The sequence below is a fragment of the Podarcis tiliguerta genome (genome assembly GCF_965153285.1).
Source record: "Podarcis tiliguerta genome assembly, chromosome: 2".
NCBI classification, from domain to species: domain Eukaryota; kingdom Metazoa; phylum Chordata; class Lepidosauria; order Squamata; family Lacertidae; genus Podarcis; species Podarcis tiliguerta.
Genome location: NC_139535.1, coordinates 85,818,583 through 85,833,428, shown reverse-complemented (window position 1 = coordinate 85,833,428; position 14,846 = coordinate 85,818,583). Strand labels below are relative to the sequence as shown.

Below are 14,846 nucleotides of genomic sequence, written 5' to 3'. Positions count from 1 at the left end.
TTTGCAATAAGGGGTAGAAGCAATAATATTAACAGTAAAGATAATCAAGGGACATGGGTGGCGCTGTGGGTTAAACCACAGAGCCTAGGACTTGCCCATCAGAAGGTCAGTCGTTCAAATCCCTGCGACAGGGTGAGCTCCCGTTGCTCGGTCCCTGCTCCTGCCAACCTAGCAGTTTGAAAGCACGTCAAAGTGCAAATAGATAAATAGGTACCGCACCAGCGGGAAGGTAAACGGCATTTCCGTGTGCTGCTCTGGTTTGCCAGAAACGGCTTAGTCATGCTGGCCACATGACCCAGAAGCTGTACACCAGCTCCCTCAGCCAATAAAGCGAGATGAGTGCCGCAACCCCAAAGCCTGTCACGACTGGACCTAATGGTCAGGGGTCCCTTTACCTTTTAAAGATAATCAAGACGCATTTGCAAGAGCTGAGATGCTGAGTCAGACTCAGAAACTGAAATGGTCCTGATCAGCATTAAAGCATGCAACAGGTCAGCTTCAAGTAATGACATGCTGCCAACCATGCCTACATGTTCACCCATGGAGTGGGAGCGGGATCTTTACCAGGAAATTAATCATTGAATGACTGAATAGGAAAGACCACCCACATGAAGACATTCCAAGCAGCAGCATTTCCCAATGATAAAAGTCCCTGGCAGCTTTAAGTAGCTTAAAAGTTGGCAGCCTTAGATAGCTGGGATACAGTCAGTGTTACACAGCTGGATTACCTCAGTCGTCGTAGCATCTTTCTCATCTATGCATGGTGTGCTATACTTAAATTATGCATGTTTATTATGAACAGCTGCCTGTTCATAATAAGGAAGATGCAGGGGGTTACCATGGTGGTTTCTGTGTAAGGCGGGGGTGTGTGTGTGTGCACAAAAAAGGGGAAGATGGTGGCATGGACATAAGGGTGAAGGTGAAAATAAGGTGGAAAGCAGGGCTGCGAAACAGAATAGAGAAGTGGTTTCAAAAATTGGGATGGGACACCTTCACCCCGGTATGGCTCCCCTTTATCACATACACAGTCCAACAAGACAACAACAATAATCCTCCAACAGCATTACAAATCAATATGGCTATCCTGATCCAAAACACCCACCCACCCCACTCACACATAAAAACAAAGACCATCACAGCCAACCACAAATGAATAACCACACCGTAGGCCAACCCCAACCTCTCTCACCACCAAAGGAACACAAGTGAACAGCAAAGAACCTGCACAAGCAATGCTGACACCAAACCCTACATATAGTAAGTGAAATAGAAACATTGCCACCCGACCCCACCCCCACCCATCTTTCCCCCCCCCTCCACCTCTTTCCCCCTTTTCTTCCTAATGTCTCAACAAATGAAACTGATTTGTAAAAATGTTACGGGGGGAAAACACGAGAGAGGGACATTGCACACTTTTGTAAATCAACAAAATCTTTAATACACACACACACACACACACACACAGGGATGGGAAGGTGAAAAGTGAGCTTCCCAAAATGGTGTAGAAAGGGGAAGCTGTAGGAGGTAATGTGGGGGCAATGGCAAGGGGTTGGCAAGCAGAGCACACTTCCTAGTACATGCATATATTTATGTCCCCAGAATGTGGAACTACCTCTGCACCAAGGTGTATTCCCCCCCCCAAAAAAAAGCTGCAAACCTTTAAGTAGGTTTTTAAAACACATTTCTCCAGGTCAACCTTCACATTGTTAAGAAAACTATTTTAAGATGGATAGTTTCTTTTGTCTGTAGGAACTTTATAGTGTTGTTTTATTTGTTTTAACTAGCCTAGGTTTCTAAATGGCTGTTAGCTCTTTGCGTTGTGTTTTCATGCTTTGTAAGCTACCTTGAGGGGGCTATGCCCAAAAAGCAGCCTATAAACAATTTCATATCAATACATTAATAGCAATCATTGTTTCCACACTTGATGCATCAGTGCCCTGAAGTGCTGCCCTCACTATCACACACAGCCCCTCCAGACATCCTTCTTATTGTACATTCATGATGATTTATGCTCATGACGGCCTCCAAAAGTTTGGAGTGGACATACTGCTTTGTTTCCAACTAGTGCATGTCCTGTAACTTCCTGCTGAAATCCTGTACTTTTTCATACCACAAACATTCCAATTTGTGCACATTTGTTGTGGTATTACGCAAGTGTGCCCCTCCAGATGGCAATTATATAGTCCCACTGCAGAAGCATCACAGGACAACCAACGAAGCGGAATGATGTGCAGATAGCTCTCCACTAATGCACTATTACTGCATCAAGGACATGTTGCAGCATCCCCCCCCCCCCATGAAAATATCAGTCTGGAGGTACCCTTCGAGTGAGAACTGGTAGAGGATAAGGAGGTAGTTTTCAATGGTAGTGGCACATTGGGGAGCGGGGGAAGATTTGATGGCAGCTTAATTCAAATACTCAGATCTGTGCCGCTATCATATCTAGCTTTTCCCTAAGAGAACCAGTAACTGCACAGAGGTTATTTCCCCAACAATAATGGTCATGTTTACACGCAACAATTTTCTGCTTTTTTTTAAAGCGCCTCTGCTGCTGTAGGGCTTATGCACAATTTAATATCGGTGGCTTGGTGCTTAAATTGCTGGCGAACTACCCAGCTGAAGCGCTGAGCAGCATCTCAGGAGAGAACATCAGTACAAGCGCACTCTGCTGCAGAGGGTCACTGGTGTTGAGAGAGTAATTGCTTCTGCTCTCCTAGCCAGAGATGTTGTGCTGAGAGCTCTTTTCAGAGCTCAGCGGACTCCCTATCCTCAAAGCAAGACAATAAGTGAAGAAAGAGTTTGTTTACTTTCATCCCAATGTAACTTGTAAAACAAAGTGGAAATAGTTCAGTAACTATGGCTGTGAGCACACAACATTTTATTTTAGGATCAATTGAGACAGAGTACTTGTCCCCCCCCCCCCATGTAATCCACACACAAGCTAGATCTATTACACTTCCTGTCCCGTAAAGCACTTCTTCAGAATATAGTTTCAATCCAAAAATAAAAATAAAAATTCATTACATATTGATTCTGCATTACCAATGCATTACCAATGCATTTCCAAATGAAAGTGATACCAGCAGAGGGGGTGTATCCACACCTGCCCAAAGCGTACACAGTGATCACAATCACCACTTTCTTCTTCATTCACCTGGGTCATGTGCAGGGCGGAAAGGTGTGGATAACCTAATCAAAGAGTCCTCCTGACTCCCTCGCAAAGCCTAGTAAGCACTTGTCCAGCTTGGGGGAGAAGGTGGGAGGGCTCTAGGGCCATGCCAGAGCCTTACGCCTCCTTCCCAAAGCCATTGCTTCCCTTACCCTGCTCACTGTTAACAATCAATCCTGTTTTATCTATGGAAAATTTCTCTCACAAACACTTGTATGCATGTAGGGACAACCATTTGAATGGCAATGCCCATCAACTTTGGTGGGAGACCCCCTCAAATATTTTATGGGGGCTGGCGAAGGGTCCTCAGCCCCTAGGAATTGGCTCCTATGCACCTGCATTCAATGTAACATGTGATGAACCATATTGTGAAATGCACTTCAGAACTAGACCTTCACGGGTTCAAATCACAGCTCAAGTAGAGCTCTAGTGAGGGCACAGCTTGCTAAGAGTAGGCAAAAGGTAGACTGCAAGAAAAAGGGGCATGTTTGTAATGCGTTCTGCTGCCAGACAATCACTCAGTATTTCTGAGCTAGTCATGGAAAGGTCTTTGCAGTCTCACTAGCTTATATCATGTGCCAAGTTTTGCTGGGTTCATAAAGGACAAAGAGCACTGAGCTGGGCAGAAGGAAAGAACAATTTTCTGAGCAAGGGATTAGTCATCTCTTCAGACATAAAAACGGCACGGCTTTCCGGTTTCCATTTTACTTGCATGTATATACCAGAGATGTGGTGTGCTTTACAAAGCTGCGAGTAAAATTAAAAGTTTTTATACATATGTATACACTTGTTTGAGAAAGAATCAAAATTCAAATTGTCCCTCTTTGAGAATCATTAACAACTTGGGCTTCCTTTAATTAATTTTGACAGTCTTATGCCGCTGTTTAAATTTGCTTTGGCAACTCTGAATAAAAATTCAGATAGATACCCTGCAGCTATGGCTACAGCGCATCTGAAATGCTGGGCCATATCTGCAGCAATATCAAATATAAAAAGGGGTGCAGATGGCAGCCCTCAGGCCAATTTACACCTAGATGGGGTGAAAAGCATGAACTCTCATGTTCCTTCATATGTATGCCATAATGAGTTGTTCCACCTTGCCTCTTAATTTTTGAAGTGGAAGGCTCACGGAGAAATTATGCAGGTAAAGGGCCATAGTTCAGTGGCAGAGCAACGCATGCTCTGTGTGCCAGAGATCCCATGCTCAGTCCCCAGCATCTGAAGGTCAGGCTGAGATTGACCCCTTCCTGAAACCCTGGGGAGCCCCTGCCAATCAGTGTTGACAATACAGGTCAGTGGTCTGACTTGGTGCACGGTAGCTTCCTACATATGCATACAACCCATTTCACATTTTACGCTAAAGGTATAAGGGGTGTGCATCCTGAATAGATCATGATGTGTGCTCTTGATGTTTATCGAGGCAGTTAAATGTGATCACATTTTCAATCCCACTTGTGCCTACAAAAGCTTTGGGGCAGTCCTACTGCTTCTTTCTCAATAGGTGCATGTCCCATAGTTTCCTACTAAAATCCTGTCAAGTGTCGATTTCCCCTCTCCCCCCCCCCCACTTCTGTTGTGCTATAGCAACAGAATGCCCATCCAACGATCCAATAGCATTGGGGGGATGTTGCAGAACCACTAATAAAGTAGAATGATGTCTGGATAGTTCAACATAATCACACCACTAATGCACTATTTTTGCATCAATGACATGCTGCAGAATGCACCCATTTAAAAAGAAGATTTGGAGGGGCCCATAGTGGGGGTCCTGTTTACCTCACATTGTGTACAGATTGCCCATTCTGATAAGTGCTTGAACTGGCTCTCAGTCTCTGCAGAGCTCATTACACCATTGCACTGCCACCAGTTATCAGGGAAAGCGCTGTTCAATGCCTGGTACTGATCACTGCAATCCCACCCTTGTGTCTGCACCAAGCCACCAGCCCTGTGAGGTTCCAAAGAGATAAGGAAGGAAGTGTGAACACAGCACACAATCCCTTGCCCACTGAATATCCCCTGGTGTGCCTTAGCCCTGGGGACAGGAGTGCCAGCTTGGCCCGGCAACCATGGGTGCCCAGGGCTGTTGGTGCCATGCAGCGTGAATGGCCCTGACACTGAAATCTGTGGATGCCCAGCCCCTTCATGGGGAATTTTGTGGGTGCTTGGGCACCCAAGGCCCCAGGGAGTTGGCACCTATGCCTGAGGAGATGTTGCCAGCACTGGGCTCAACTGGTCTCTCCTTTCAAGAAAGCATTACCAAGATAGTTTGTATCTACTTCAGGTATTCATATAGACCATGCTGCCTTCGTCCCACCCCACCCCAATTATTGCATATTTGGCAATCCTTGCTACATTCAGTTCATGGTCACTGCATAGCACTCTACCAGCCAACGTTCTTTAACAAAGGCCTACAAATATATCCTTATTCCTACACGCCACTGTCATATTTTTAGGTGCCCAGAAGAATTTTTAGTAGTCTTGCTCAAGGAGTCTGATCTATCTTAGGTAGATAATAAATATCCATTGAAGCTGCATGTAGGCTTTCTCCTGCAGATAAATGATTTAACAAAAGCAAAAACTTTGTGGAAAAGCCAGATCCTTGCTGGCAGGGCTAATGGTGTAGGTTTGAGCAATCCTAATACTTCCTCTTCTGGTGTTATAAAGTGGAGGGGGAAATCATGGTATGATGAGCTATTGAGCATATACGTTTTACAGGAATTTAAACAAGACTAATCTTAGTAAAAGATTAAGCCAGTGAAATGATGACACACGAGAAGTCAAACACAATCTATATGAAGAAATTATATGGCCCTGTATTCTTCTTCTTTGGCGATCACTTGTAGCCGAGTAAGATGATCTTCCATAAAGACAGTTTTAACAATGAGTCCGTAAGTGACTGTGGAGGCCAATTCTGGATCCAGTCTGTCTCGCTTTTGGGAAGACAGGAGAACTAATGCCCTGTATATGAACATGCAAAATAGCAGGATGGCAAACTCAAAAATCCTATCTAGTGAAAAGATCCTGCAGCAAAGAAGGGGAAATGGTGGAAGGGGAAATGGTGACATGTATAAAGAAAATCATAATAGACTGAAAATCATGTATGTTTGTAAGAGGCACCATTTGTGAATACTGTATTAAAGTAGATGCATACATTAGCAGAAAGCTGTGTAAAGCAGTAACCGAGTTTGTGCTTTCACAATCTGTGCTGGCTGGTTTTGGGTCTCAGCATAACTTGACTCTGCCCCTTGATTGCCACATGTGCATAATATGCATCTCAGCTGCTGGGTACTTGGGGATTGACAGCAATGCTCTCACCCATGGCATGGGCCTTCATTGCTTAAAAGGGAGACGGGAGCACTGTTTTAGTGATCAGAAGGTGTAGTCACCCCCCCCCTCTTTTTTTAAGACCATGATAAGGTATAGATTAACCCCCTGGTTTCTCTGCACAATGTGTAACTAAAATGAATAAAGTGCCCTATGTTCTGGCCCCAAATCCTTTTGCTTCAATTTAAAACAAACAAACAAACCTGTTCATCATGCATCAATAAATGTTGCTAGAGCTAGTATGAAAAATGAAAAAAGAGAAAAAATAGTTGCACCATATGTTCTTAGCATGCACTGCTCCTTAACCATTAAAATCTTGAATGAATGGCAAATTTCCTCTCCCATTATGAAACAGAGACCCTGAGAAATCCTAGAATTGCAAAATGAACACACAAATGCTTGGACGAGAGCTGGAAAATGAGTACTAATCAGTGTCAGTAAATGACAATCAGTGGTATGCAAGGAGAAGCCAACAAAGGTATTGAATAAATAAAGGAGCCCATCTTCTTAAGAGCCAAGGATGTGGTGAAGCAACAAGGGAGGTGGATCCCCACAACTGGAAGGTTTCTGACCCAATGGTAGAGGGTCTTACCCACTGAAAGGTCAGAAGTCAAGAACAGAGCAAGTATGTTGAAACCAGACTGGCTGTTCAGCCACAAGAAAGGAAATGACTCATGTAGGAAGCTGATAGGTGATCCATGTGAATTGGTTAGATTTCATAATCCTAAAGTCTCCAGGCAAACATGACCAAGCACGGTGGCTTTTGTTTACTGGCTGAAAAATGTAACTATGCTATCAACTCATCAAGAGAGGCAGTTACTTGAAACAAGGGCACAGTGTTTTCCACGGCAGAGAATGGGTGCTTTTTAGTGGAGGGATTGGGAGAGAGAGAAGTTATGTGTGGAAAGAGAGAAGAGAGCTGACCTTTAATATGTTGTGGTCAATTCCAGCTGCAAACTCAGGCTGTTCTAGTCCATGTGACTTTACAAAACTAGGCCACAGGAATTTCTTCTTGTTCGCTAAACGGAAAACATAAAGCTCTTTCTCTGGATAACAGCTAGTGGCCACTCCCAGATTAAAAGAAACCTTCCCTCAATGCCTTGCCTGCTCTCTTCCTATGATTTCAAGAATAAAGCTTGATTCTTTGAAAGCAAGCAGAATCTCGTATGTGGAGGGTGTCTAGATTGGAGCAAGCTAAATTCTGAAAGATAGACGAAAAAATGCCCAAGCAACAAGTCACAGGTTGGATTTTGCAAGCTGAAGCAAAAATAAATCAGAAGCTGAGCTGAGGTCTGGCAGACTTGCAGAGTTTGTGGCTCAGGTGCCAACCTAATTTTAAACTTCCTTCCCAGCAATTAAAACATTTCTGCAAGGTGAGCTTTCATGGCAAGTCCTTGAGGCGGTTTTCATTTACTATATGCTCCTCCCCTGCTGCATCATCCCACACATTTAAATTTCCCAATTTAGAAATGCCTAAATTAGGGAGGATCAATGGTTCCCGGTATTTTCCAAGTACCAGCATTGTGGAAGAAGAATTGCCCAACACGTCTTGCAAAGGAAGATTGTCACTCTTCCATTGTTCTCCTATGGAATCACATATTAGATCTGATATAGACTGCAGACAATGCATATGGTGAGGCATGGGAGAAAGTCTACGACGACAAATAAAGAAAAGTCTTATCCCTTGCCCTCATACTTAATAAATGTTCTCAGGAGATTTGACAGCCCAATTTCTCTCCTGATGAGTGAAAGGCAGCTCTCAGTAAAAATGTTATTCCATTCGTTCCCTTCAGAGATTGAGTTATTGCCGTAATCAGTGAAGATTTTCCCACTGACACAAAAGCTCTTTTAGCAAGGCCTTATAGGCTTGGCCACTGGGTTTATTCTTCATTTGGCCTCAAGGATTAGGTGAAAATTAGTGCTTTCTTTTTTTATTGCATTTAAGGTACACTAAGCTTTCTGCCTCCAACAGCAGTTAACTAGGACTCAAAGCCCAACTAACTTGTTTCTTCAGCTGGACATTATTATTAGAATTTCAATCAACACAATAATCAAGACAGGAAAACGTATTTTTTATTAGAAACAATAAAATGGGATAAATGTATAACGATTGCTCAACTTCTGGCAATTTAACTGGCCAAGACAGGCTTCTGCAGGCTCCTTGCCAGAGTGATGAGTAAGATGGCATTGGCACAGTGGTAACACTTTCTTCACCAAGCCATGGACAGTTAGTGTGAAATATAAAATGAACTTCATATCTAAATATTCCTCGTTAATCTGAACAGAAGTTTCATTCATCTTTGGCATCTAGCAGCCTACTGTGTTGCAAGGGGCAACTGTTGTGGTTGGCGAGGTCCAGCTGTTCTGATTGACTATTTTTAGTGAGCAAGAAAAAACAAGCAGTTGTTAATTTTGCAATCACTTTTTTTTTTTTTTTTGCATCATTTAGCAGTTGTTTCAGATTCCATATCAGTAGCAATTGTTACACAATAATGAACTATGAAGGGATCATTGTCAAACAGTGGGGAGGCAACAGCTGGAGTTCTTCAGGGTATGGCTCCAGAACTGGCTCTGCTTAGTGTTCTTGGTACGCATCCAGATGGCATTGTTGCCCATAGCTGCTTAAGCACTGTAGCACTAAACCAGAAGTAGGGGAGAAGGTACCTCCAAAGAAAAAAAAAGAGGTCCCGACTAATGGGGGTGGGGTTAGTTATGCTACAATGTCAGCTTGGAATGTTGCATTTAGCCTGCTGCCATCTAGTGCAGCACAGTCCCTGTGTGGTTTGTGGTTGCCAGGCATGCCAAATATGAATATATGTAACTGCTTTATATAGTGAGTTAGACCTTTGGTCCATCTAGCCCAGGATTTACTGTAAGCAGCAAGTGGCTGTCCAAATTCAGCTCCCCGGTATCTTAAGTGGAGATCTTTTTCAACCCTGTTACATTATATGCCTGTGTTGGAGATGCCAGAGACCCTGTACACACAAAGCCTGTTTTCTACCGATGAGCTACAGACTCTTTGGCGTGATACTTGCAAAGCTCTCCATTTGGAAGTACTGTTGTTTAAATAACCAAATAATGCACTGAGCAGATTTTCAAGTTGTCACAAAATGTGCATGGGCTATGAGCAATTTTGAGGAGGAATTTTGGGTTCCACCAACTACACTGATATCCTAAAGGATTAGATGAATGAAGTTATGCAAGAATTTTACAGTGCTATGTCTAGCAGAAAAAGCAAACGTCACAAGCAGAGCTTCTGAATAGATAGTAGAGCTGTTGAGAACCATAGCGGAAGTGGATACATGCTAAACGAGACGAAGGAAGGAGCTTACCCAAAATCCTTCATGAGTCAGAATCAGAAGGAAACTTGCCAGCCTTTTATACCATGCTTGGTTTCATTATACCCAATTCAGTGGTACCTCTAGTTACGAACTTAATTCATTCCGGAGGTCCGTTCTTAACCTGAAACTGTTCTTAACTAGAGGAGTGCTTTCGCTAATGGTGCCTCTTGCTGCCGCTGAGCCGCCGGCACACGATTTCTGTTCTCATCCTGGGGCAAAGTTCTCAACTTGAGGTAACTTTTTCAGTTTAGCGGAGTTTGTTACCTGAAGCGTTTGTAACCTGAGGCGTTTGTAACTCAAGGTACCACTGTATTTACTGATGCAAAAATTCAGGAAAACAGTGGCCCAATTACAAAACTTGTCATATTTTCAAACGTGCTGATTTTGGAAGACTTTTGTAAGTATCCAAATACCTGGAAAAGCCTCCTTCACCCACATTATGAAGGTTATGAATCATAATCCTCAATAGACTAGGTTCTTAGGACACTTGTTCTGGTGGCCATCTGTGGTATGTTATTCCTGTACCCTACTCAACAATGATGTGCTCTGTGCTTTGAAAACACTGGCAAGGAATTTACCCATGTCCTTTTAAATACATCCCAGGCCATTTGGCCATGCTGTACACTTCCAAGACCTCTACATAAATCAGACCCAGTTCCCAGTTCCTTGCTTGGCAAAAATCAGATGTGGATTAATGTATCCGGTAGAGTGGAAGTCCTCCTCCATAAAAATCCTGCTACAATTTAGCTGCTGACAACCAAAAAGCATAGTTACGCCTGTCCACTGTAATGCGACCCAGCCTTCAGAGAATCAGAGCTGTGGTTACCACTCCAGGGATTAATGAATAAATACAGCTGATCAGTTTCACAGTAACAGTAATTATTCTTCCTGCAATAACAGGTCTCTATTATTGGTATATGCCAAACCAATCTTTATTTGCCAGTCTAATAGATAACCCGGCTTTCAGGTCACATATTACTTTATTATTAGGGCTCTCCCAGTTTTTCAGAACTTGCAACATAATTAAACTGGAATACTGTGAGCTCAGACTGTGCAGGAGAATTCCAGTGACTCAGTATCTTTGCAAGAACGAATTCCAAATTCTGTTAATAGAGGATTGTTCACTGCATGGTTCAAAGGCTCGACTGCTCTGAGTTGGTCCCATGTCAGGAAATACATACTGGATCTGATTTATGTACAGGTTTTAGAAGTGGACAGATGGTGCTAGTGTTTTGCAAGCTAGTGGCTACACAGTTTATTTCTGCTTATTCAGAAGAATTTATAAACTGCCCAAACAATCTCTAAGTGGTATACACACAGTCATTTTAAACAATTATTAACATATTAATAAAACCAGCAAAATTTAAGAGCAGGTATACACAACTTGTTTTCATGTCCAGATAATGAATGGCTCTATCAATTCTCAGGTATTGGTTTGCTGACAATCTATAGGACATGTCCAAGATGTACTAATGAGAAAGGCAGAGTAGTGCAGTGGTTACAGGGTTGGACTAGGACCAGGGAGACCGAAGTTCAAATCCCCACTTAGCCATGAAACTCCAGTGCCACCTTGAACCAGTCAGTATCTGTCAGCTTAGCCTACTTCACAGCAAATGTTAACAGTGGAGGAAAGAGTGATGGCACACCACATAAAGCTCATCTGAGGAATAGTGGGATACAAATGAAATAATATTTGATGAAAGTCTCCACATGATTTAGTTGCAATTGCTGCATCTCAGGGGGTTGAATTTGATGACCCTTGGGATCCTTTCCAATTCTGCAATTCTATGATTCTATGTTATGGTGGTTCCATTTTGTTGCGTTCACATGTAAGTCAATGCAAACTGGCTCTGTCTAGTTTTATTGTACATGTATTATGGACTGCCAGCAAGCCAAGACCTGAGTGGTCCTAATGAAAAAATAAATAGAGCACCCTGACTAAATGCAGTTGCACTAGAATGCACTCAAATGATGCATGCCCAGAATAGCAACTCACATAGGGGCAAGCTCATTTGGGAGCTGATGGATCTTACTCCTATGTACATGAATGCCTTGTCTCTTAGAAGTTCAAGAAACACAGCACTAGAATTTTAGGAGCCTCTCTCCTCCCCTTCACAGAAGCATTCCTTTTGGTGGAGAGTTACTGTAGTTTCTGGCTCTGCAAATAGTTGTGAGATCATAATACACTCTTTGCCAAAGTGTGTGATAAATCTGTGGCTGTATTACAACATGCTCTCTTCTGCTAACCAGCAGACTTCTGAGCATCCAAAAACACTCAGGAAATGAAGTCTAGTGAGAAAAAAACTATCTACATTGCCTTCTGTCTGTGTCAGCCTGATGAATAATGACCACTAATATAAGTTTCCAACCAACAAAATAAAAATTCCTTGAATTGCTAATAAGCTGGAGAGAAAAACAAGCCATTGATTCATTGGCTACCGGTGTCATAACAACTCAAAATGAAGAGCTCTGCTACCATTTGGGCAAAGATGTTGGCGTTGCCCCTAGCAACCACCTGGGCCTTCACACAGTCTTGTTTGCTGTAGCCATGTGGGATTTATTTCTAGGAAACTTCATAGGTCACATACAGTTCAGGGCAGCTAACATTGATAGCCTGGACCCTTACTCACAGCTGAAGAGAAATATGAGCACTTTGCTGACCATTGTGGAATTTTGCAAGTACCTTGCTGAGATGAAAAAGATTCCTATTTCCTGTATGGAGACCTAACTTCACTTTAGCCTTTCGTCCAATTTTATTGCTGAACAAACAAGACGTAAAGTCAGCAGGCATAGAGATGTAGAGCTTCTTTCACCTACATTAGCTGTTCTGGACATTCATCTAACCTCTAAGGCCCCATCTGAACTATACATTCAAAGCAGTATCATACCACTTTAAACAATCATTGCTTCCTGCAAAGAATCCTGGGAAGTGTTAGGCGACCCTATTCTGCAAACTACAGTTCCCGGAAGTCTTTGGAGTAAGCCATGGCTGTTTAAAGTTGTATGAGGTTACTTGTGGTTCAGTAATTTCCTCAGTGCGTATTATATGCAAATACATGTAGGTGAACCACAATGGCCTCTCTTTATTTCCACAATCAGGAAGCAAACATGCATTTAAAACCCCACAGGTAGCCTCTGACTGGGGTGCAATTTGCAGCAGTAACAGGTAGTGAAAATATTCAGCTGCCCCTCATCTTTGCTTGCCACTGCAAATCACCCACATTGTTTTTTCTTAGGAGGGAGGGAGGCCATCAGTGTTCAGTTGCACAATGTGGAGTCAGGCCAAGACACCCTGACATCTGCTCTGGTTCCTTTGTACCTGCCAATTTATATTCTCCCAACTTTTTTTTTTTCCAGCTTATGCCAGTTGACTCCTTAGCATGCAGGCCATTTTCAGTTTCAAGTAACACATACTCATTTAAATTAACTTAGTGATTTCCAGTTCCTACATCTCCAGAGTGAGGAGATCTATTTGACAAGCTCCTAGTCCTCAGAGTTGCAAAGAAACTTTAAAACAAGTACACAGTTTACAGGTATACTGAAAATTTAGGGTTGCTCCTCAAGAGTTTGATTCTTGTTCTACAACATATTTTCCCAGGTGGTGGAAAACATAATATATAAAGTACCTCATACTGCAACCCATGAAGCTGCCCTATAAAACCATGAGAAGTCACAGTAGGGATTCTAGAGTTCAAAAGTAGGGGGGGGGGAACTACCATTTTAAAACACTAATTGGTTCACATTCAAACTGTAATCTGGAATAAATTCTGGAGAGAAACAGCAGCAGAATATGCATGTGCTCCCCCCCCCTTTTTTTTTACTGGTCTAAGGATTTAGTTTGTAATCCTATCCCCCACTTACCTAGAAGTAGGTCCCACTGAATTCAATGCAATGTAATTCTGAGCAGACCTGGCCAAAGTTTTCAGACTTATTTCCCCCATCAGCTTTTGCTGCCAATGCTTTCCCTATTTCCCTACACCATGCAACTTTGATCTTTCCTGAGCAGTTAACCACACAACAGATAAAACAAAACGAACAAGCCAGGCTCTCTCTCTCTGTATGCAGCAAGAGAGCCCAGGTGATGGATGCAAAGCCCCTGAAGAAACATTTCCCCCTCTGCTCACCTGTGTTCGATGTCTTCCTCATGCTGCTCTCGTCCCAGCTGTTACATAGGAAGCCAGCAAAGTTTCTTCAAGCTACTCCGGCAAATAATCCCCAGGGTGATCTGCGTCTGCTTTATAATCCTTTTGTTCCAGCAGGCAGGGCTCAGCAGGGAAAGTGTACTCCTCCTACGTGTTACATGCATATACAGACACAGTTGCAGCTGAGGAGGGAGTCCACAGCACTCCCATTAATTAGAACACACCTTTTCTAATCTGATGTGCAGTCATGGGGTTGTTCCAACTAGGCTAAAGCTGAAGGAGGCGGCTAGCGGAAGAGCTCAGCTGCTGCGGCAGCACTTTAACCTTTTCCCCTCTGTGAGCAAATCAGGCTTCGTGCAGGTCCCTGCCCACTCCGGGCCTCGGAGATTCCCTTCAGGTTTAACCTGTGTGCTCTGGGGGAGGTATTCTGACTCCCCACCCACTAGGTCCCACACCCACCCACTGGCTTTTTCTCTGTGTGTGCCTTGCTCCCTGCTCCTCCCCGTAGCTCAGGTCAGAGTTAGGTCTAGAGGCAAGCAGGCACTAGTTCAAAGGACATCAGGGCCTGTCTGGCTGTTTACGGTAAACACAAAGCTCCTCTTTCCCCTCTGAAAGGAGAGACTTGCGCAAGGCTGCTGGTTACGTAAGAACATTGGTTCAAATCCTGTAGTGTAGACTTAGGAGACTACGTGTCTGTGTGCAGCCAGTCATTGTTTGGAGGGAACTGGGCATGCCAGGCAGCTACTTTAGGCATTGTACACACTATACCTTGAAGGCACCTTTGAAGTACTGTTCTTTCTCTCCAAGAACCCTGGCCACTGTAGTTTACCTGGCCACAGAATTATACTTCCCAGCAACATTTAACAAGCG

The 14,846-nt window shown here is 43.3% G+C and overlaps 1 protein-coding gene across 1 annotated transcript in view; it reads right to left on the bottom strand.

Moving 5' to 3' along the window:
* SEPTIN9 (septin 9) overlaps positions 1 to 14,547 on the bottom strand; it is a 207,953-nt gene extending 193,406 nt beyond the window's left edge. Inside the window, exon 1 of the mRNA XM_083428472.1 lies at positions 13,959 to 14,547. Within this exon, the coding sequence (XP_083284598.1) occupies positions 13,959 to 13,980 (22 nt within the window). The 5' untranslated portion in view covers positions 13,981 to 14,547. The remainder of the gene's footprint in view (positions 1 to 13,958) is intronic.
* Positions 14,548 to 14,846: the final 299 nt, after the last annotated feature.